This window comes from Gopherus evgoodei, chromosome 2, assembly GCF_007399415.2.
Source record: "Gopherus evgoodei ecotype Sinaloan lineage chromosome 2, rGopEvg1_v1.p, whole genome shotgun sequence".
Lineage (NCBI taxonomy): Eukaryota > Metazoa > Chordata > Testudines > Testudinidae > Gopherus > Gopherus evgoodei.
Window position 1 is genome coordinate 273,432,880 of NC_044323.1, and position 24,559 is coordinate 273,457,438.

A 24,559-nucleotide genomic window follows, 5' to 3' on the forward strand; every position below is an offset into this window, starting at 1 on the left:
ACATTTTAGGAACTTTTAGGCTAGTACAAGGAAGAGAAGTCCCCATTCTGTCTGGGTGTTATTTAAATGTCTTAAAACTAAGTGAATGGCTTACAATATTAACTTTTAGGTTAAGCTGATGCTAATATTAATACAGTACTATGGAAACTGCAGGTTCACTTAGGCCACATTCAGCAAAATCTCTCCTGACTTCCATTCAGCATGTCTTCAGAATCTGGAAAAGGTTTTCTGAAGAACTGGGCATAAAAGGTTATGTCACAATACAGTTTTATGTGCACTCAGTTTAAAAATGTTTAGTTATAAACAAACATGCAGAAGTGACAAATGGTGTCCTTATATAGCACAAGTCAAAGTTTCCTGAAGCTCCAAAAAAGGCTATGCAAGTATTAAAGGGGTTCTAAAATACTTTTCTTGATTTTTCTTAAAAACTGGACTTTGCTTTCTATTACATCATAAAATGTGTGAAAATAAACCATCTGCCATGGCAGGACAATAAAATAGTTCATTTACAGTTACTGTATAGTTCACGGGAGTGAAATGTCCATAATTGTTCACTGCGATTATTCCTAGAGAAAAGGAGGCACACAGTTCTGCCGCTTTTAATCTGAGTGTACTGACAGTTAAGCTAACAACCCGTTTCCATTAGAAGTAAATATGCAGAAAGGTAACTAGAGTTCTATATAGAGAAATAAAATCATTTTATTAACATTCAAAATCAAAGGCCAGATTCATGCAATACGTTCTGGAGCAGGAAATGTCAGAAATATTATATCAGTGTTTAGCTTGGTGTTTCCATTGCACTAAAGATGACTGATCTTCCCCAAACAAAATTTTCCTTGTACCTGAAAAAAAATCTGTCCTCTACATAGAATGGATGATAAAGATGCATGTGGGTTTCCAAGTTAATGTGATGCTGGAACTCATCTTTTGCAGGAAAGACAGCAGTTCCTCTTTCAGTTCTTTTTCACATCTTTCGATAATCTTTAGGTCTAGGAAAAAAAACCAAACATCTTATCAACAAAAACAGGTGTAGAAAATACACGTTTGACTTAAAATTGCTGTAACCACCATATGTATTGTAATTTCCTTATTTTTGGTGCCTGAAATTTTGACCTTATGGTTGGTTGGGTTTTGTTTTGTTTTGTTAAAAAGAAAAACGAACACACAAATCTAGCAATAATAGACCAAACCAGAGCTTTGGGAATTTACAAGCCTAAAGCTTTGTTTGCAAATTGTTTGATCCTGGGTCTAGATTAACTGCTCCCTAACTTCACAAAGGTAACAGTGCATCTTTAAATGAATGCATTCTTTAAATGACTAAATACTGCTATTCAGTTTTTTCCAAACTCAGATTTGTTTTTTTTAAATCTGAATAAGCTCAACAAAACAAGACAAATTTGAAGTTGAGAGCTCAGACTATACTTTTGAATTATCAAAAAAACATGAAGGAGAAGATTTTAAAATTCCACTTTACTTTGCATCTTTTCTGATGTTTATGTTTTGCATTTCAGTCTGTTTGGACAATGAAGCTAGATTATTCACAGTGTCCTGGGGTTCACTAGCAAACAAAGGGGTTACTAGCCCCTGCCAATCTCTGCCAGTATCATCCACTGGCAGCAGGAACAGACTTTTTCCTGACTCGTGCTGGACACAGGGTCAGGCCAGATCCCAGTCTCTTGAAGATTGCTCAGTAGTGGCACGGAATATGGCCCTGACACCCCCAGTAGATCTTGGGGAACAGTACAGGCTCCCCAGCCATTTCTGAAGCTGTCCATTGGTAAACTGATGATATGGTCACTTGAGATGGAGGGAGTGGGCACTGTGGACAGCATCATCAAACTGCTTTAAAACACAATCTTAATATAACTTATTAGGAAACGCAACACAAAGCAACAGCTGCTTTCACCTACAAACCAGAAATGGGTACAGTAACTATAGAGCTCTTTTCCAATTCTAACTGGATACAAAAAGATTTTTAAAAGGGGAGACTTCAGCATATAAGCCAAATAGTGTACAAAGGGTTAGTTCAGTGGACTCCATGTGCACTTCATGGAATAAAGACAACGTTTGGAATATTTCATTGTCGTATGCAATTCACAAAAGTAAACCCAACTAAATGTTCAGATATGGCATTGAAATAACAGGAAGTCAGTGAAGAAGTATTGTGTACTCAGGCTAACTGCAGGAATTCACAGCAGGGACCATGCAAACCATCCACCTAGATCAGGGATCGGCAACCTTTCGCACACGGCTCGCCAGGGGCCGGGCTGGTTTGTTTACCTGCTGCGTCCGCAGGTTCAGCCGATTGCGACTCCCACTGGCCGCGGTTCATCGTTCCAGGCCAATGGGGGTGGGGGGAAAGGGCAGCCAGCACATCCCTCGGCCCGTGCCGCTTCCCGCAGCCCCCATTGGCCTGGAGTGGTGAACTGCGGCCAGTGGGAGCTGCGATCGGCCGAACCCTGACCTAGATGATTCCACAGAAAGCAGGCAAAAATTTCACTTTCTTGTTAGGTGTCAAAGCCACATGTCTAGGATTCAGCATTTTCCATGGATTGTAAAGCAGTAAAAAGGGCACACGTGACATACTACTTTATATGAAAGCAACTGAAGTGGTGATCTAGAGTCAGATCGTGACTACTTATCTCATGTATTGCTATACATAATATACATTTTAAGAAAAAAGGGACAACTGACCTTTTATATTAGGTACTACATGACTTCTTACCATTCAGTCAATTGTCCCACCTTAGTAGTGCACTGTTTGTTCCACATGCAACAACTGTAAATAACACGTATGGACTTATAAGGAAACATTTAAAAAATTGGACAATGTTTATTCAATTATAATGTGGAATTGAAATAAGTCCAGCATTCAGTAGCTGGTAGATGAAGCAAAGCCATGTTTCACAGAGCTTTGCAAGGTATCATCTTCCCAAATCATTGGAAATGCTCCAAGTTGTGTTACTCTAAGCTCACAATCCGTGCATGCTCACGTAGTTCAAAATACTGTAGTGTCTGTTGTGCATCAAAAGTGAGATTTTCAGAAGTGCTCAACATTGGCCTAACTTTGCTCCCACGGAAGTCAATGGGAGTCTTACCTGACTTCAGTAATAGCAAAGTTGGCCAACACTCAGGGATTTTGAAAATCCCACGCCAGAGATACTATTGATTGCACGGCATAGTACGAGTTGCCTCTTATTGAGTATTTCATAGTCTTTTTGCGTGGACCAAATCATTCAACAGACAGAAAGACAGAGAAAAACACACACACACACACAAAATAACGCTTTCTCTACCCTGAGCACTGAAATTTGTTTCTCTCCGAATGGCAGCTTAACACTTCAGTCCAGTCAGCTCGCAGTCTGTGCAGATCAAGCTTATGTTAAACTGGTTACAGATCTGAGGGTCCCACAGAACTTTTCACTGAGCTGAAAACTCATTCAGGATTGTTCTGGCTTTGTTCTTCTCCATGCAGACTGCAATTTGGACTTAAACTTTGGAATTGAAGCCTCAGTTTCCAATTGTATGAGGTTAATGAAGCTCAAACTGATTTGTCTCTGCTGCAAGTCTACCATGAACAAACACAAAAGTTCTTAAAGCCTTTTCTGAAGTCACACTAGGCTTTCACACTACTGGTAGTTTGCTTTTTGAAAGCAATAGTCTCTGCTTTACAGACTGTACTTGGCACTGGTAAAGCTAAGCCTTGAAAAATACTGCCTTTGGTAACGATGATATTAATGTTTTGTCACAGAAAGAACTGAAGCTTAAAAAACACTTGTCCGACTCAAAAAGCATTAAGCTATTAGTAAACACCAAAGGATAGCGCCTCGCTGATAAACCACATAAATCTGGGGAGGTGTGTTCCACTGGAGAGGGAAACACTTTATCACTCTCACTCTCAACAAAACACTGCAATAATGCATTTGAACAAACTGTTTTAGTGAAACCTAAGAAAGTACCCGTTTTTTAACTACTTCAACAAGGAAATACGGTCTCCGAGAAAGAACCGGTTCAAAACTTCATCTGCTGGTTAAGGAGAGAGACTGTACACATTTTTAAAAACGGAATATTCCTGTGAAGAGTTTATCTGCTGCATGTTGTTAATTGCACACTCCTGGCAGAGGGATACAACCTCCCCACAATCAAAAAAATGCACAAATGAAGGGAAGGAATTTTGGTTTTGCCAACAACATGTAATGTAAATCTATGCAGCTGATGTCTGCCATCAATATACACACCCCAGGAATGTTATATTGCATATAAAAAAAGCTTTGAAAACATAAATCAGTAAAATTCTAGGAAAAAAATTACACTAATTTAAATAACTAGCCTCTTCTAATGAGAATTTCTATGAAGCTACTGCTTCTCCCTCATTAGGAAGTACTTTGGAATCATGCAAAAGAGATTTTGAGAGATGGTCCTGAGCTGCAAAATTTGGATACAGATTTTAAATCTTATGCCCTGTTAACACAGCAGCATTTTTTCATTCCCCTAACTGGGAAGAGATGGGCACAGTTGACTAAATACTGTTTTTGTCCAGAGAACATATAGTTAATACTTGGTAAATTTTAAGCTTCTGCCATCCTTGCTTGCTGCCTAGACTGGCACACAGTTCAGTTTCTCTAACAAGTTAGGCACACACTTATTTTATTTCAGAGTAGCAGCCGTGTTAGTCTGTATCCGCAAAAAGAACAGAAGTACTTGTGGCACCTTAGAGACTAACAAATTTATTTCAACATAAGCTTTCGTGGGCTACAGCTCACTTCTTCAGATGCATATAATGGAACACAGACAGGAGATATTTATACATATAGAGAACATGAAAAGGCGAAAGTATGCATATCAACTGGAAGAGTCAGTATGTCCATTCCAGTTGGTATGCATACTTTCACCTTTTCATGTTCTCTGTATGTATAAACATCTCCTGTCTGTGTGTGTTCCATTCTGTGCATCTGAAGAAGTGAGCTGTAGCCCACGAAAGCTTATGCAGAAATATATTTGTTAGTTTCTAAGGTGCCACAAGTACTCCTGTTCTTTTTACTTATTTTATTGTGGAGACAGAGGCATCCTTATACTGTCCCACTGAAACTGGTAAATCTAATCCTCCCCTCTTTCCAAAACTCTGTGAGGTTAGACATGTCACAGAGAACTTTCCCATGTGATATAGGTACCAGTCTATGTGCCTGAATTCTGAAGACTCTATCCCCGACCCCATGTAAGCAATCCAGTAAGACTTTCCTTGATACATTATGCAGAAAACGCTGGCCAATTTAGAGCTTCCAGAATTTTCTTTTGCAGGACCTATTATTTTCAGCACATTGTCTTAATACCTTAAAATTGTGAGTGCAGAGCAATCTCATCTACTACCTAGAATCCCATGTGAGGAAATATGGAATAGTTGCATAGAATGCATTCAAAATAAACCCAGTTAAGTACCAGGCATGTGGGTAGGGATGACATAGTTGTGACGACTGAAAAGCTTCTCTAAGGACATATACTCAGTCATATTACTTGTAACCAGTTAAGCCAATTGTGCCTCTAAATGGCTGCATAATCACAGGTGTAGCATGGCTGATCAGGTTGCATCTACACTAGTCTTTTTTTTTCCCCCTTAAAAAGTACCATTGGTACATCTATCAGTGAAGCGACAGCAACAGTAAGAGTGCTAATGTAGAGAAGCCACTGAGGTTTCAAAAAATATTTCTTTTAACCTTGCTTAAAGGAGGTCCAGATAACAAGAACTACTAGGAGTGGCCAGCAACTTGTCTACATTAGCACTCTCACCATTACCACCAGCAATGGCAGCAGTGGGAAGCTACGGAAAAAAGGCTAGTGTACACAAGACTTCTGTTTAGTCCTTAACCTGCGTCAGTGCATAAAGTTTTGTAAATGCCTAGTTTAGATATACAAACTTCCAGACACAGACATGAAAGTTAGGATTTACATAGACTCTTAAATACATTGATTTGCAGAACTTGTCCTTAATTCAGAGTGTATGTAATTATTTGAAAGAAAGGTGTTAAGACAACATAATACTGTGTTACAACTTGTAACTGTATAATAAATAATACGTATTTTCCAAATTTAACCATTGGCCTCCAGTGTTTTATACCATATAAGTTTAGTGTTTGTAAATATCAAGATAAAACTTTGACTATACTTGTTTCCAGGATAAAGCAGAAACTAGAACCCATGAAAGAGTAACGGAATTAAGTCCTCACCATTGTTTTCATACTGGCAGTTTAAAAAGAAGGAAGAGAAAAGAAAAATTTCAAAGGAAAATCCTAACAATATATTATATCATTTCCTCAAGAAGATGTCAAGATTAGAAAGCCAGGGATCCTTTTCTCTAATGGGCCGTTTAAGGTTCTATGGATACTTTTTTCCTGCCTCCTATGGTTATTTCAATCAAGTCTCAACAGACTCGCCATACAGTTCCATCTTTATTACATTTTTGTCAGCGCATTCCAACTAAGTCTTTCTGCCTAGCAATATTTTGTGGAACAAAAGCAGGTTTCTGGCAGTCTCAGAAATGAAACAAGAAGAGATGCTATTGTTTGTGAAGGCCGGATTTGAGTTTTAATCTACCTATGCCACAATAGAACCAGCAAGATTTCAGCTATCTGCATCCCATAAGAAGTCCAGCATCTTATTGCTGGCTTAGGGCACCTGCTGCGAGAGAACATATATTTTGTATACCATGAGCCAAAACAAACAGTTGTAAAATAAAACTGTTTACCTCACAGTAGTCTTCAGACAAATTAATATTTGGATTAACATACTTTAATTAAAAATGGTGTAAAACAGTGTATTATTATCGCTTATTACTTCTATACTAAATGGCCACTATTCTTTTTGACAAGATTAATTTCTCATATCAATTTTTCAAATAATATTTTTTCAAAACTACGTACTTAAGGGCACCATTAATCACGTGTTGCTTAAAACTTATATGCATCAGGATTAATTTCACAAAATGATCTGCAATACAAATTTCCCTTCCCCTTTACCCAAAAAGAGCGATTTACATGTCTGCCAAGTTTTTGTACTACAAGGGGCTAATAAAATGCTGCTTTTGATATGAGGCAATTCTCTCTCCAACCCAGCTAAAAAAAAAAAATAATGAAGTATCATCTTTTCAGAAAACAATCTCTTTTCAAAATTACAATGTTAGTTTTGACACCTAGTACATAATCTTATGTATTTCAAATAGCTGATATGAAGTCAAACTTAACTGAGTCATCTACTGATTTCCCCTGAACAATGACACACATTTTCCCAAAGTATTTTCCTATCCTCACTTGTCATTATATCCAGGTCTTCTAAACAATGATTTTTAAAGCTGCCTCCACTAAAAGGAGAAATATGAAGATTGTCAATACTCCTAAAGAAGTTACCTGTCAATGCCTGCTCCTGAGTCAGTAGTGTGCACCTGGTTTGAAAGCTTTGAAGTATTCAGATAGCATTTCTCTTCGCACCTGCAGGCGATCATCCCTCCTCATCAGTTGAGGAGAGTGACCAAGATACAGATGGGAAGTCCAGATACACATTGCAATCTTACCAATGACAAGCACGAGTTTTCAAATGGGTCAATGCCTTAAAGCTAAAATATTAGAGCTGTACACCAATACACTTGCACAAAGATTAATGTAATGGCAAAATTGAAAAGGGCGTTTATAGGTTAGGACTTGGTTTAGATTTTATTTCCTAGTAAGTTTCCACACACACAAACCGCCCCCCAAAAAATAATAACTATTCCGTATGAAAGGCAGCTGGTAATAGTTGTATGCAATCTATTCTGCGGGTTTTTTGCAGAATAATTACGACCATTCTGTAAACTTTTTTGCAGAATAATTACAACCTGTCTGCCAGTTTCCAATGTGCAAGATACAGATGTCCCCTGGCACTTAGTAATTCAACTCTGTAAAATTTAAATAGATAAAGCAAACTATTTGAGTACTGAAATTTAAGAAATTACTGATCAGAATTCCTAGCTTTTCCCCCGCTCTATTGTCACAGTAGTATGAAGTGCTGCAGGAGTAGGACTCATCCTAATGGGCCATTTAAGATTCTATGGACAGCTTGTTTATGTAAGTCATGTCTAGGGCTGTAAATTAGTAAACCATTACATGGTTAAACAGTAGCATTGGTCTTACCATACAGACGTTAACCCACACCCCCAACCGCCAGAGTAGCCCCAGCCCTGCCGGCTGACCCTAGCTCCGCCGACCATCCGGAGCACTGGCTGGCTGGAGTAGCCCCATCCCCTCTCCATTTAATTGATTAACTAGTTAACTGATATAATTTTAATAATTTAACCGGTTAACTTTTAAAACGATATTTCCATCCCTAGTCTCGTCAGCCTCTTGAGTGCTAATGTATTATGGGGAAAAAACCCACATAGGAGACTTAACTAAGCTGGAGATTGCACTACTGGGAGTTTCCTCCTAATTATTTACATATTCTAATTAATTATATTGTCAGGGGCAAGGAAGATATTTGCTCCTCTGTGGACATGGCTGGGTGGCCTGGCACCCAAAGCCTGGGAATTTCATTGGCGCTCTGAAGACAAAAGCCATCTATACAGATGTGCAGCTCCAGCCCCTTGGCAACACAGTCCCAACAGAGTCCTTTCCTGATTGCTGGCCCTTGAACTATTTGTGGGACAAGGGGTTTGACAGAATGGAAGGGGAACCAACACAAGTTCAAGATGACTTGGCCAGAATTAACTTGTGCTGGTTTGCCCCAAGGTTTTCAGGGAAGGAAAAGAATTTGGTGGAGTGCACCGTCTGTGGAATGCTCCCTGTTATTTATAATCCCCAAGAATTCATCTCTGTAAAATTTCCCATTTGTGCGGGTCATTTACTAAATATAAAGATGCCAGTTTGATAAGTTACAGGTGTCAAAATGGTTTAAGTTTCGTAATCTGTGACATTGGGTTTCATGACTAGCTTTTGCTGGGGCAGTGTTTTCTTCCACTGGTCCTTATTGGCTTCTTTTTATCTTCTGTATCTCCTTCCTGCACACCCATGGAGAGTTCACTTTGAGAGCTGAGTAAGCCATGCTGATGGCCAATTATGCACTGTATGCTTTTTCTGTGTAGATTTCAGATGACGAGAGGTGTAAGTTATTGAAGAGTAAAGCTTACATGTCCTTTTCAGGCTTCCAGACAAAGAACCCCAAATACAGTTTAACTGACAGTAAGATGCATTTTAAATAGATCTTTATCTACTGGCTCACAAACATGTCTGTATTTCTGTTAAGCAAGTTTATAAAAAAGCTTCCCAACTGAAGACAACAGATAAATGCAACTCAATTAGTTACAAGTCCCGATGAGAAAATCAGGCCACTTCCTATCTAGTTGTCTATCACTCTTTGCTTCAATTCTGTTAACCAATACAAACATTATATACCTGAATCACAGTGATGTTCTTCTGCATCTCTGAGAAAATTATAATCACAGGAATGGGACATTATTACTAACTGATGACAGCATATTGCACATAATAATATTTCATCACTTATCTTTCATGCATGCTTAATAAACAACCATACTGAAATGGTTTGTTTTACCCTTTCTAATACTGAAATGTTCTGATTCACCTGTTTTTGTATATAATTATAATCAAGATATATAGAATTAAGTTTGCACTCTTTCCGGGCATACGTTTTCCTTGAGTGTCATTTATTAATTAGCTGTGGTTGCAAACACTTCATTGCTAAATACATTAGTAACTAACAGTTCATCTTTACAGACACTTTATAAAGATGGACTTTCATGCTGAATCAAATGTTGATGAACACACAAATTTTAAAAACAAAAGAATGCGAAGTATCTGAAAAATAGATGCCAATCTGTGCCAAAGTCAATAGTTATTAGGTAATTGCATAGTAGCTAAAGGGGACATCTCAGAACACATTTTAGCTATTTGCCTAACCCACAAGGCTAAATAAAAGACCAAGGATTAGGACATAGTTAACATTCTCTATAATACCAAATTATGTCGTTACACACGGATATAAACTGAGTTTGGAGTAGTGGGGAGAGAAGTGAATGTAATTCTACTCAAGATTTGTCCATAATTCTAGAGTGGCTGGATGTCTCTGCTAAAATACTCAGTGGAGTAGTTAATATGGATATTAAAATCAACATTAGGCTTCCAAGTTACTGATAACTGAGGCCTGGTCTACACTAGAAAATTTGCTGGTATTGTACTGTCACATAGGGGCATAAATTTTTTAGGACATTTTTATAAAAGCAAAAACCCTACTGTAGAAAAGAAAGTGGTCTAGGAGGGTTTGCCAGTATATTTATACCAGTAAACCTTTTCCAGTATAGACAAGAATTGAGATAGATGAGACCCTTTCATGTTTATCACAGCTAACGCTTCAGGCTGCCTCGTCTATATACAACCTTGCACCTGTTTAACTAAAGGTGCATTTTAAAATTAATTTGGTTAATCCAGTGTGAGTTTGTGTTGAGAAACTTATTTCGGTTTAAGAGGCTTATTTAAATTTAACATAATCTGGTAAACACCCTCTCTTTTCCTCTACTCCCTCCAAAAAATACAACAGGTTAAACTTAAACCATTCTTAGTGTCTGGCTACACTAGAAAGGTTTGCTGGTATCGCTATACCAGAACAACCATACCAGCAAACCTTTGTAGTGGAGACACAGTTTATACCAGCAAAAGAGTGCTTTTGTTGACAAATTAAATAAGCTATACAGGCAAAAGGACCTTTTACCAATATAACTGAGGCTTTTGCCAGCATATCTATGTTGAATAGGGGCATGTAGACCAGGCCTCAGCAAGACAGTGCTGGACACACATGCAAGGGTTTTCTTTATAACCACAGAAATGTTTTCAAAAATGATAGAAATTCGGCATAAGCCAATGGGGCCATCAGAGAAGTGCTGGAATGGAGAGCATTTTGCATTGCCTCAGTCCAACTCCTGCACTCAGAGGAGTATGTTTAAGTAAGGAGAAGGAAAAGACAAGAAGGGACAAGCTGTGAAGTGTTTTCCACAAGACACTGCTAATAATTACACATTTAAAAATACAGGAGTATTGGATATTTGTAAATTATAAAAAGCAAACACGTTCTCTATTTTTATTATGGTCAGGACAAATAGCTCAGCAACATCATCACACAGAAATTACATTCAAATTTATAGCTGATGTCCCTTTTTTAATACACTCTGCTATATCTCAATATCATCCCTGGTTTCAAAGTATTGCATAAAATATTTCCATTTTTTACCCTGCTTGTCTACGTCATATTAAGCGGCCTCTCATTTTCTAGCATGTGTACCATGCATATCTTAGTTTGAGGAGGATAAGAAAATTAATCTGCGTAGCTGCAGTTTCAATCTGGTAAAAATAAAATGGCAATAGGTTAAGTACTTACAGGAAGGTACATTTTATATACAGCAAAGGAAATGGAATTAATTTAACCAGAAGAAAGGTTTAAATATAGATTTGTTAACCTTTTAATCTCTCTTTAAAAAAAAAATACAGATTAAACCACTGGTCTATCTTGTCATGGTTAAAGCCTAATGCTACAAAGGAAACTCTCTCTCAAAAGTATGTAGCTAACTGTGCAATGCTCTATTCATGGGGGAAAAATTCCATCTTTGCTTCTGCAGCACAAAATTAGATTATTTTCATCTTTCAGAATGTTTTGTTAAGCTAGTTTCTACATACCAAAAAATATATTTTTACTTCTTTAATATCGAAAGCCACTGGAACTCTTGTTGAAAATGTCAACAGTCTGAGTTCCCTTCCACCCTCTAGAACATGCCTGAGCCACACTGGCAAGGGAAGTGTGGAGTAGCTTTTTCACTCACTGGCTGTCTGGTATCTGTTCGGAGGAAAGAGGACTGACACAAAGGGAAAGAGCACCACTGAATTAACACTAATTCCTACAACACCAACGTTTTAAATACTGACCATGCCTGATCCTACTTACTGAGATCTGAAGAGATCATAGCCCAAGGTGGTGGTATTATTTCTTTGTATTATGGGAACTCCCCACTGCACAAACACATAAAAAAAGAAGGTCCCTGCTCCAAAGACCTTCAGTCTAAGTAATAGCTGCAGACGGCTAAACAACTTTTAGCTGATATAATTGATAGGCATTTTAAAAATCCTCCAAACAAACATAGTACAGTGCCTTATTAATACAGTCTCACAAAAGTATTTTAAAAGCCCATTAATCTCTCAAGTTATCTTTACAACTTTGTTTCTGAGCCTCTTCTGACAGCTAGAATAATAAGACCTATAATTTTTCATTTAATAAACATCCCTTATACCTACATTTTAGAATAAAAGGTATTTTACATGCTTTACTAATTGTGGGTTGTACACTTTGTAATGCAACACATGCTTGGAGATATTTGAAGTGCCATTTTCATACCTAACACAACATAAGATATGTCTGTGCCAAACAGTTGGCTTCTCTGTAGCTTCCTCATTTCTGGAAGTAACAGACCTAGAATTTCACATCATAAACTTGGCAACATCTGAAATTTACAGAACTTTTCGAAAAAAATAAATCACACTCCTAAATCATCATCTACAACAGCAACAGGGAACAGCTTTATATTTAAGACATCTCAACTCTTCTTTCCAGCTTAGTCACTATTATCCTCTAGTCTCTACTTTCTACCAGGACTTCAGGTGGTCTCTTAAACCTAGCTATGTTATACTAATTGCTCTGATATCCTCACATGATGGGGTCAAGTATTCTGCTCCCTTTTTAGTAGCAGGAAGGAAAGCTATCTGAATTTTTTTCTTGTTAAAAAAAGGGGGGTCTTAGGAAGGCTCTATCTTGGTTCTTTTAGTTAATGCATCACAAGGTTATGACTAGTTATCACTATTTGAAATTACTGAAGTATTCCTGAGAACGAAGCTGTTTGAGAGACTAGAAAGAGAAGCAGAGAATTTAGTGTAGTGTATCACAGAAACTAAAAGGGAAGGGATGCAGTGTAATGCACCATAGAAACTGGGGGGGTGGATAGCACATGCCTTGGAATTTAGGCTCCGCTTTCCATGAAGGCACCTTGAATACATTCCCTCCCCTTGCCCCCTCTTTCTGAGCAGAAGCCTGGCAGAAACTCAGTTCTACTATTATGGTCAGGATTGGGCTGTCTCAGGATCCTATATTCCAAAGAGGTTCACTATGGGCTTTTCTTCACTAAAAAGTTAAATAGTGTTAATACATGACTAGCAAAGTTGTGTTAGTTAAAAATGTTAAAGATGGCATACAGGGATGAGTTTGTGTTTATTATCATGTCATTTGGCTGTAGGTAACCCTACTTGACAGGTGTGCTAAGTCATCATGTTACTTAATACAGCTCAGTGTTGTGTAACACAACCTAATTTTCTAGGTGAAGATGAGGCTTATGAAACAAGCTGACCAGGAACAATTATGTCTGCTCTTCTAGGGCAAAGAAAACTCTGGTGCATCTCCTCTGAAAAATTAAGCAGGGGACAGCTTTAAAAAAGAAAAACCTCTCTTTTGATCTTCTCAGCATGTTTTCAGAATGGTGGTTACACTGAAGCACATTGAAAGAAAGAGGGTGAGGGATATGGGCTGTTTGGAACTTTTTCCCTGCTCCAGGGTCAATCCAGGGCTAGCAGAATGGAAAGCCTCATTTTCAAAAGAAATGGCCCTAGATCTTGGAGCCAATATTTAGCAGGGATCTAGCTGCAACTGCCTGGACTTACCGGCAGTCTACTCACACCAATCAGTAGCACCAGAGTGGTTCCAAGACAGTGCATTCCCCTTTATTAGTCAGTTACGCTGTGCTATTGTTTTGTGTTGAACACTTCTGACTTAGATAGGAAAAAGACACTGTTATGTGAAGAATTTACATATTTGTAGATGACGTTTAAAGAGTGACAGAGCTTTAACCACTAAATGCACTTTTCAAATTTAAAACTCTATATACTTTCAGTTCCCAAATACTTTCACCCTCAGGGCACATTTCCAACCCTAGCCTCCATTTCCTGGTTTAAGAGAGCAACTGACAGTAGTTGACAAGCAGCACTGAGGTTGGGGTTAGTCTCAGTTGAGAGGACCTATATGTGCCTTCTTTACTAAGAAGCCAGAAGAAAGAGGTGACCTGCAAACTTTGACAGCTGCTGCATGTGGCTTAGAGTGAAAGTACCATCAAGACTGGGGAGCTGGGGAAGCACAAGGCTGGGAAGGAATTGTTGTGTGGCAGCTGCACCCATAGATTCAGCAGCATATGCGTCCACATATACAGTTCTTGGCTGTCTGTCAAGAGCCAACCCCCTCACTTTTCTTTCCCTTAATAACAAGGCTCTCTGCTTTCAGAGTTGTATGATGCTAGTGTGGTAGTGTCCAGAATCTACTGCAAGCTATGCTACAGTGATGAGTGGGTGTGTGGGTGGATGAAGTTTGGGATATTGCTGTAGGTGCTTCCCAGTAGTGCTCTGTTGAAACCTATTCATGATTTTAGAACAGCCCCAGCAACGCCTTCCAGGAAACAGGATGTAAAGGCTGGGGCCAGAAATCCGGGACATTACTCTAAAAATAAACATTAAAAAGGTGTTTGGTTTTCTTAAATCAAATTTCAGAGAGTTTACAATACATAAAGTTTCAGAAGGGTTTTGGAGACTTTTCTTCAAACAGACAGGGAGAGATTGTCTGACATACAGAGATTCTTAAAGGAAACTCTTCATGGACCTAAAACACCTGGCTGGAAAATAGGCACTCATTATGTGAGTAGGCAGCAAACTGAAGGCATCTTCCCAGGAGTCAGACCGTTGCTGTATTTCCTTACAGGAAAGCCTCTGGAATGTACCCAGACCAAACTGGAACACATATATAGACAGAAACAATGAGAAGTCCTTGTGGCACCTTAAAGACTAACCAATTTGGGCTAGAATCCACTTCATCAGATGCATCTGATTTATTTAAATAAACCGTCTATTCAAAATATACGTTCCTAAGCTTTGGAAGTTTTGTGGAATAAAAAACCAAGACCTTCCTATAAACCCACATCTAGCAGCTTAGCTCACATGTACATGTCTGTCTGATTTACACTTAATTTTCATGTTGTGTTCTTGAGTTCTGAAGAGGTACCCAAAACAAAAACAGTAGTCTTGGTAAAGTCTGTGTTCCGGGTAATTCCACCGCCTACTAGGGAGGCAGTGTTTCCTAGTGGACACAGCACTAGACTGGGACTCAGGAGACCTGGGTCTAGTCCTGGAGCTGCCACTGGCCTGCTGGGTGACCTTGGGCAGGTCACTTTACCACTCTGTTGCTCAGTTTCCTCCTCTGTAAAATGGGGGAAAAGATACTCAGCTCCTACGTAAAGTACTTTAAGATCTAGTGATAAAATGTGCTGTAATAAGAGTAAGCTATTTGTGTCTTTTTCGTAACAATTGTATAGAAAAGGATGGCATCAGTACTTTGTTTTCTTTCTGTTTAATATCCACCCAGCCTAGAACTTTGAACACCCTTGAAATAAATCGAAACACACAATTAAAAAAAGCTACAAATCAAATTCAGTCAAAGCGGGAACCTCTCTCCTCCTGCCCCCGCAACACACTGCATAGTAATTAACAGCCAGTAGATGCAATACAAATTAAAACTCCCAACACACACTTCCACTCCCATCCCTCAAACAGAATTCTACTCTAGTTGCCTCAGCCCTCTCCCCCAACACCTCCTCGATATATGGGCTCTGAAGTGTGCCTTGGAGGTCTACAGGTTCAAACTGGGGGAGTGGGAAAGTACTGTCAAGGAAAAGTGCCTTCACAGAGAATGCCTTGATGACACTTCCCTCTATTTGTATCAAGCAGGACATAGCGTATAAAGCACACGGAGAAAGGTTGTGTCTCAGGTATGTAAAATCCTTTTTTGGGGGTTTGTATATTGCACCTCTGGATCTATTCAAACATGCTCTTTCCATTTACAGTTACCTCAGTTTTCATTTACTGGCAATCATGGAAAAGACCTACAATAAACCATTACAAATCTAGATGCACTATTGGTACACTCACTGGAAATGTAACTCTCAGCATTTAACAGTCTTTTAACCTTCACTATCAAAATTATATATCATTATTCACAAGAAATCTAAAAAATAATGTTTGATGTTCCCCATTAATGACTTCTTTCCAACTATGGAATTTACCAATTACAGTCATTCACCGTTATCTGGTTTTCAAACAGTTCTCTGTCCCATGAGCTACAATAACTTCCCTTTTTTCTTAGCCAGTAATTTTTAATGTAAAACCATATCAACATCTGATTACAGAACCACAATTGCATTCCCCTTGCCTATTAAACCAGCATATCTTCAAAGCCGTCCACATGTCAGTTAACCACGGTGGCTGCCTTTAATTAAGATGTGCTCCCCCACTAAAGCAAACCATAGTGTTTTTTAATGGGATATTTGTCAGGTTAAAAATGTTTGTAAATAAACTATAGCACAGAAGCTGCAAGCCAGGGTAGCAGGCGCTGACATGGGTTTACTCTTATCTTTGTGCCTTCTGGATTCTGATCTGCTGCATAGGCCAAAAGGTCACTCTAATTTATGTTTTTTTGTGCTGTCTACGGGTTTTGCAGCAGCCAGGATCCACACAGCAATCAGTGCTACAGGCACAGCTCCTTCCCACCTCTAACTTCTGGGCCTGTAACAGTGAAGGGAAGGGAGAGGGCAGCATCAGGTCACTCAAGTCAGCTCTGTGCTACTCCTGCCCTAAGGGAGTTCTCCTTACCCCTTGCAGCTCCTATACAGAGTGACATACAACAGCCAGGGCAAAGGCTAAAATCAGTCCCCAGGGTCTTTATTTGGGTTCTTGCATTTTATGATGATTAAAAATGAAAGAATATCTAAAATCTAATTTTCTTTCCACTATGGATGATCTTTGTTTACTTTTTCCACAAGTCTCAGCTAGTATAGTGGAAACTTAACTCAAACTGGCTAGTCTAGGTCACTTTCAAGTTCTCAGGTGCCTGTACAATTCTATTATGTTTGGACTGCAAACACAGTAGGGAAATGCTTATTTAATAAATAAATAAATAACAATAATAATAAAAGGCTGCTTTTTCCTTTGTATCTCATAGTGTTCATGAAAACATTCTTTTTTAAAATACACAGAACTCAGCTTTACATGAATGTCTTTCTAACATTTCTTCTGCAGTATGTTGAGCTAACTAGTCCACAATTGTCTGTCATGTCCCATGGCCCATTTTAAATACATGGGATTACTGTCATCCTCAAGTCTCTCAAGAACCTGACCAGTCATTAAGGAACGCCTGAAATACCATTTCAGTTCTGTAGTTTCTATGCGTATTTTCTTTGAAATTAGTACTGAAATCAGATGCTGCCGCCCTCTTGGGCTCACGCATGTGCCTCATCTTAAAAGCTGAGAAGTTTGTGAAGAACAGAGGATACTGGAGCTGGATATTCACCCTGCCTATCTCTCATGACCTCCCACCAAAGTGTATATAAGGGTAGCAGCCCCAACTTCCACATAATTCCTTTTGGCCAGTAAGAAGGACTGAGCTGTGCCTGCTGCAGTCCATGAGCGTCTTTTAAGGGGTCTTTTTCTGTTTTGTTTTAGTTAGCTAGATAGGGTAGTTTAAATCAGAGATGTTATTTTACAAGTTTGTCAAGTTTTAGTTTCTGGGCTTCACTGAGCCTCTTTCTGCTCTAACGACTGGTAGCGTCCCCATCATTAGGCACCGTAGCTCATTAACGTATTCATCCTCACCCCATCACTGCAAAGTAGGGACGTACTTTTATTATTATTATTCCCATTCCTACAGATAGGAAACTTTACTGTGTCAAATCTTCTGTTCCTGAGCAAGCTCACAGAGAAGTTAGCCAAACGCCAACTTTGAGCTCATTTAATTGAAGCTAACATCCTAGACCTGACACAATCTAGATTCAGGGCAAGGGATGAAAACCAAAACCACCTTAATGGCAATGATGGGTCAGAGAAGGCAGACATTCATTCTCATCCCCCTGGGCCCCTCTGCAGCATATGATATTGTCTACCATAAGATACCGCTGGCTTGCCTTAAAGTAGCCGCAGCAGTCCAACATACTATGCTAAAATGGTCTGAGCACTTTGTGGATGGAAGTGATGATGGAAACGAGTAGTAATGGGAAACTATTCCTCCACTACTAGTCCCCTCATGTGGGAAGTCCACAAAGATCAAAACTCTCCCCAGTTGACTGGTTCTGACACCTAAGAAAAGCTCAGTGCCTAGGCATTCAGTACACTAAGTTTCAGTGTTAAGGGGCAGCTGCAAGCCAAGTGAACATGTGGCTCGCTCATCAAATAAGTTTACACAGGTCACTGAACAGCAGCTATATGTCCACTACCAAACTGGAATAAGATGTGACAAATACAAGTGTAAATGCAAACATTCTATAAAGAGAAATCAAATTCTGATCTAGAGAGCTTCATTCCCTTCTACACTGTGTTCTATACTAGACTAATGGGATCGATTCTCTTGTTGTATGTACAATTTACAAAGGTAACTGATTATTTTTATTGGAAGTTTCATACATGCTTCAGTTGAAAACACCTCCCCATACTGGATAATTATTGGAATGTTACTAGATTATTTGCCCCACTTGGATACAAATCCTACATATCGATGTAAAACAAAAAATAGAAATCTTTACTACTTATTAATGTGATTTCTTAATTGTACATGGCTAGGTTGTTGTTATGAGTATGTAATGGGAATTGTGCAGGCCTGTCTCAGTATACAAATTAATCCTTCTCACAGGTCCAGTTTATATTATGTAGTCCTATTTTTCAAGGGTATGTGTAATTCTTTAAAAAATATTAAATTATGTTCTGGAGAAGTTCCATCCTTTGTTTTGCATTTACTGTCTAGTGTGACAGATGAATATTCCCATTTACATGTGCATTATCATATAGAAAATATGAACTTTTTTGTGGATGGCAAATACTGTTTGAATAAATTTAAACTGACTTTTCCTTGTTTAAATTCATGTTAAAAACTATGATTTTCTCTTACTCGTAAAAATAAAATATTTTTAAACAGTTTGCCTTTCCTTTTTCTATACCGAGGAGCTACTGATGGAACTATTTTTCTGAAGTAGAATGTTCTCTTCTGTTCAATAACCCAAATTTTGTTATGTGCCTCTACATATTTTTGAACTTTCTATTTTAAAACATATTTCCTCCTCTCTTTGTTTTCAATTAACTACTTTGCTTGAAAAGATTTTTTGCTTATTACCCAATGCTTTATCATTACTAAGTAGAAATACAATCTAAATCACATTTACAGTACAGTATTAAGAATCGGCAGCAATCACTCAAATATTAGAACTAAAAGTAAGTCCATTACATACTAGTGTCAAAGCGTAAGTACTAAGGATTTCATTCTACAAAGTAAAGAGCATGCCTGCCCTTTGCCTTCAACTCGGACTGATTTCCATAGGACTCAAGGGTGATCAGCACCTGACAGCAGTGTGCAGCACTTTGCAGGACATAGTCCCAAGCTTTCCAACAAAACAAGCTGCTACTGTTTAAGAGTGTCATCTTGCAAACTATTCATTCCCATGTGAATGCTCATTCTCATTGGTTCCAGTTGGACTACTGATGAGACCAAGTGTGGGACTATGCAGAGGAGTAACTGTTTATATTATCGGGCTCTTTGCTTGTAAAGAGCACTGGCAGCCTGCTGCCGCTCAATATCATCTTTTAAAAATTATAGTGGTGATAAAAATAAGCATCAGCAATCCCATATCCCAGCACTCCATGCTTGCTAGTTAGAGGACCTGCAGTGCTTGCTGAGATAGGGAATTACTTATATATTAAACCAGTGGTTCCCAAACTTTAACAACCTGTGAACCCCTTTCAATAAAATGTCAAGTCTCGTGAACTCCCTCCTAAAAACGAAATTTCCAGGTATTTTCTCCTTTACCTAAGTATATATTATAAAAGCAGCGATCTTGGAAATATAAAATTGGTTTTTAGGACATGCTTATTACACACTATTATTATTATTTATCATTACAGTATTTTTATTACATTATGAAAATGGCAACATTCTTCCAAGATCTCACTTTCGTAGCTTGTATCACTTTGAATAAGCCTGTTATAAGACAATGCTCCTATGTTTCATCAAGGAGTATCAGATGTGAAACAGCATGAAGGTATTTAAGAGGCCAACTCAAAGAGTTCCTCCTACACAAGCATTCAGGCCTTGAGCAGTCCAGGCAACCAATGCACGTTACAACAAAGCTTAAACTTGTTCTTCATAATAATTTTTAAAACAATACTTGCTGCCTATTTAATTTTAAAAACAGCAAAAAATATCCACCTCACTTTCCATTCTTTGAGGAGATTTAAACTTCAAGATTCCTTCTGTGTAACAGATGTGCTTCCTTTGATCTGCTTAGCTCTTGGAAGTCCACGGGCTCCAGGCTGCTCGAGGTCCCTAGGGACAGCTCTGTCCACCATTAGGGAATTTTTCCCTGAGAAGCCCAGTTTGGAAACCACTGTATTAAACAAACAAAACCCTTGCCATTTTAAATGATTTGGAACCATCATGTCATTTGCATGGCTAGGCTATATAAATATGGTCTTCCTCAGTCTCTTCTATTGCTTGTTTATTAGATTGTAACCTCTCCAAGGCAGAGAACTGTCTCTTCACATGCATCTATATAGTGCGTAGCACACTGGGATTTTAATCCTGACTGGGGACACAGTCAGTACTGCATCACAAATGTGCAACATTAGGAATAGCAATAAGTATAACTGGTCATGAATGTACAGTGATATTTACATTAGTTGGTAATTCCATGTTGTCTTTACATTGAATTTGGTAGTTTAAATCCTCCCAAGAAGTTACATTTCAAAACACAGAATCTGTTCTCATTCATTGCCCCAAGACCATGCCACTTCCTAAATCACAAAGCAGGCTAATAAAGAAATAATTAGTGACTGCTGGATGTACACTGCCAATATTAAAATTCACCAGTTGTAAATCTGAATTAAAGGATTACATTTTTTTTTTTAAACTACATATACACACACCTAGGTATATTTTGTCTCACTAAGTTTTGGTATATTCCACACAAGCTTCTTAGTATGTTCACGGATACATGAAGGATTAATTCTGGGATAAATTCAGTCTCTATTTGCTTTTAGGGCAAAAATTAGCACAGATTATTGCTGCAAAGTAAATGCACCTTTCAGGATATTCAGATCAAGATCTGTGCAAGATGTTACATAGGTGGAGCAAGGAGCAAGTTGCCGAACACTTCCCCTGTAACTAGGTTCCAATGGTGGGGGATCTGGGAAGTGTAAACGCTTGAGATTTTTGGGAATCTGGGAGTTTTGCAGATGTTATATCTCATGCTTCCCCCCCTCCTGGGCTTCTTTTGCCCGCCTGGCTAAGGGACAGGAGGCCATAATTTAGTCGTAATGTTCCCTGCAGCACTCTGTTTCCTGGTAATACTGTTTTTCCTTTCATATTACTGACTATTTACTAACATACATTTTAATTTGATATACAACTTTTTTACACTGTGACCAAAAAGCCTGAGGAGACAAGCAGGGCAATATGAGTTTTATGAAGGAAAAAGAAAGAGACAGAGAATAGGGTGTGGTAGGGATGATTTTCCCTGCAACATTACTAGAATTTTCTCACCAGAATTTTAATCTAGTGCCTGGAACATACTTTAACATTGACATGTAATATACCTATTACTCCACTTTGTGGGGAAAAGAAAAAACAAAAACACATCTCCATGGAAAAGAAAGTTTTCATCAAAGTGAATGAATGACATGCTTTCTGCCAAACATTCAGTCTGAAGGTCTGTGGTTTAGTAAAATTAATTTTCCCCATATACAATATCCAGAGAGAAATCATATTTTATTTGTATATATTTCTTCCCCTTATAGGATAAAGAGTTAAGACTTCTTTCAGCTATGTCTAAAGAGTGTATAATACAATGCAATCTGCAGTTTAAGGGAGTTCTCTCTATGAATGAGAATCCACTACATTTACCAGGAATGGGCAGATACAATTTTCAGCCCCACTTCTTTATATTAAAACAAAGAGGGGGAAAGTTGCCACTGAGCTCTATTTCTGCTACAGATATTTCCTCCTCAACAGAAAATCTATGCCTAAAATAAGCCAAACATAACTCAATGTACAAACTGAACACAAAACGATATATTTTATAAATATGAAAAGATGACATGCCTCAGAGGGGTAATCAACCTTTTTCTCTTCTGTTTCTTTAAAGGTTGATGCATGACATATACAGTCAGAAATGTCCTTTAAAAGGTTTTTAAGATACTTACGGAGTCCAGAGCATTGGGAAGGCATCTATTTCTTCTTGTGTGTATTCATCTAACCTTTTGGGGATTCGGCGTGGCTGAGCAAGCTCCTCTACAAGATTATTACGTATGTCTTCTGGGATAACCTGAGGTAGAAGATAATAAGTGATTCTCAGCTTTCCAGTTTTTAAGCAATAAATCTTCCCTGAAATTCCAAAGAGAAAACCTAAATATTTGTGTGTAGGTAGGTAGCTTTTCAGAACATTGTTCCACAAGTTCAGTGATAAATGAATCAAGCCATCTAATCAACATAATTGAGACTACTGCAAAATAATGTTAGTATCTCTAGCTGAGCTGGAATTGGAAGAAATATAATACAGACCATTTAGCACAAGAACCTAACAACATATATCCAGAAAAGCTGTATACAATCTTGACTGTAACTAAACATATAACACAAACACACCAATCCAAAGTGTTGACATATATATATTTTTTTAAAAGACAACAGTTAAACAATATAATGCAAAGAAATCCCCCAAATACAATTACAGGACCAGACAGAACTCCATTCTCACCAGACGCATGACTGAGTTCCTCAGAAAAAGAGCCCTGTCATCCATTTACTGGAGTTCAAATGAGGGAATAAATGGCAAAGGCATCTCAAAGTAATTTTAGACAATAGTAACTGACTTGATGAAGTGAAAGGTTAAAGGCCAAAAGGACAGAAGTAGTCTCAAAGACAGTCAGATACAAGTCAGTTAGCATTATGTACTACAGCATACTCATCAATCCTTCAGAAATAATAAGCTTGCTCCAAGAAATGAAACTCAAGAGATTAAATACTTTTACTGGTCTCAATAATCTATGTAACTATTTAATGGGGGAAGGGGGTAGATGTTACCAGACACTAAAGGTATGTACACACTACGATTTTGATCTTCTTAATCTAGCTCACAGTCAAGTTTTCTTTTCCATACTTTTGCTACCCAGAATGCCAATTAAAAAATAAATCTCTTTTTACTGCTATGCTTTCTATGGATTGTACCCCAAGACAATAGTGCATACGCTAAGCACTAAAGATCTAGGTGTTGGCATTTATTCAATAAAGCACAGGCACACGCTTCATATATTGTTGCTAGAAAGATCTACATACGCTACTGGGTTATAACCTTGACAAAAATGAAAATATAAATCAGGCTCTGTGTTTTCCCCAGAAACCACAGCTGGCATGTTCACAATATATTTATGGGTCACTGCTTGACTTAAAATACCTCATATGGAAAGTAATATTCCAGCTCTTTCACTAACATGCATCTCTACTTCATTTAAGACAGAGAAAGGAAAAGATGGTGTACAGAATAAACATATGAATTTTTTCCTGATCACTGCTCTCATATTCTCTGAGTATACACGCTTCATTTGTTAGAGTGTCATTTTTATAAAATTCCAGTGTAAGGCTGCTGTGCATTGCCTCCCAAGCACAACGTACACTATTACAATTACCCTTAGTACAGGAACAACATTTTAAATTGTGACCCTAACAGCATCTGCAAGACGCTCATTGGCATTCGGTAGCGAATTTCAGTAGGCCTGACCAGTGGAATGTATGTCAACTCACTAATGTTATTACCTGTATCTAGTAGGTGTCGTGTAAGATATCAATAGAAAGCTAACAACATACTGGTCATTGGCATTATTGTGTGGTGTATGTATGGAGGGCAAGTTCAAATTACATACATAATGAAAAGTATGTTATCAAAGTGTATATGCCAGGCAGGGCTAAAATTACCCACACCCTAGATAAAGGAATGTTGTTGTGCCACCTGGAAGTTATTTCCAATGTACATTAAAAGACAATGGAAATCCAATTTACATAAAAGATCAAACAGGACCATCAAACCAATCAGGGGAGGAGACAATCACTCAGCATCATAGCAAGGGGAGGAGATTTGAGTAAACAGATCAATATGCATTTTAGCAAACACCAGAGCAGGAAGAAACCAGCATGGAACTTCCTTCAAGACCAGATTCCATGTCATCTTCTCCCCAGTTTGAATGCACTTTACTTTTGGGGATAACCTTCAAAAGAATCCATTTCCAAGATTCACTGGACTATAAAAAGTTCTGGGTTCTTCACCCATTTCATCTTTCACTTAGACAACAAAGGAACCAAGCACTTTGCATTCTATGGGAGACCCTGACGGGCTGGTCAGCCATTTCACAGATAGGTAAGGAAA

General features: G+C 38.3%; 1 protein-coding gene across 2 annotated transcripts in view; it reads right to left on the reverse strand.

Moving 5' to 3' along the window:
- Nucleotides 1-677: 677 nt before the first annotated feature.
- The window catches only part of MRPL13 (mitochondrial ribosomal protein L13), a 49,842-nt gene continuing 25,960 nt past the window's right edge, over nt 678-24,559 (reverse strand). For both annotated transcript variants that reach the window (XM_030553763.1, XM_030553764.1), the window contains exons 6-7: nt 22,344-22,465; nt 678-989 (exon numbers count right to left, since the gene is read on the reverse strand). In XM_030553763.1, coding sequence (XP_030409623.1) covers nt 965-989; nt 22,344-22,465 — 147 coding nt within the window. In that variant the 3' untranslated portion in view covers nt 678-964. The remainder of the gene's footprint in view (nt 990-22,343; nt 22,466-24,559) is intronic.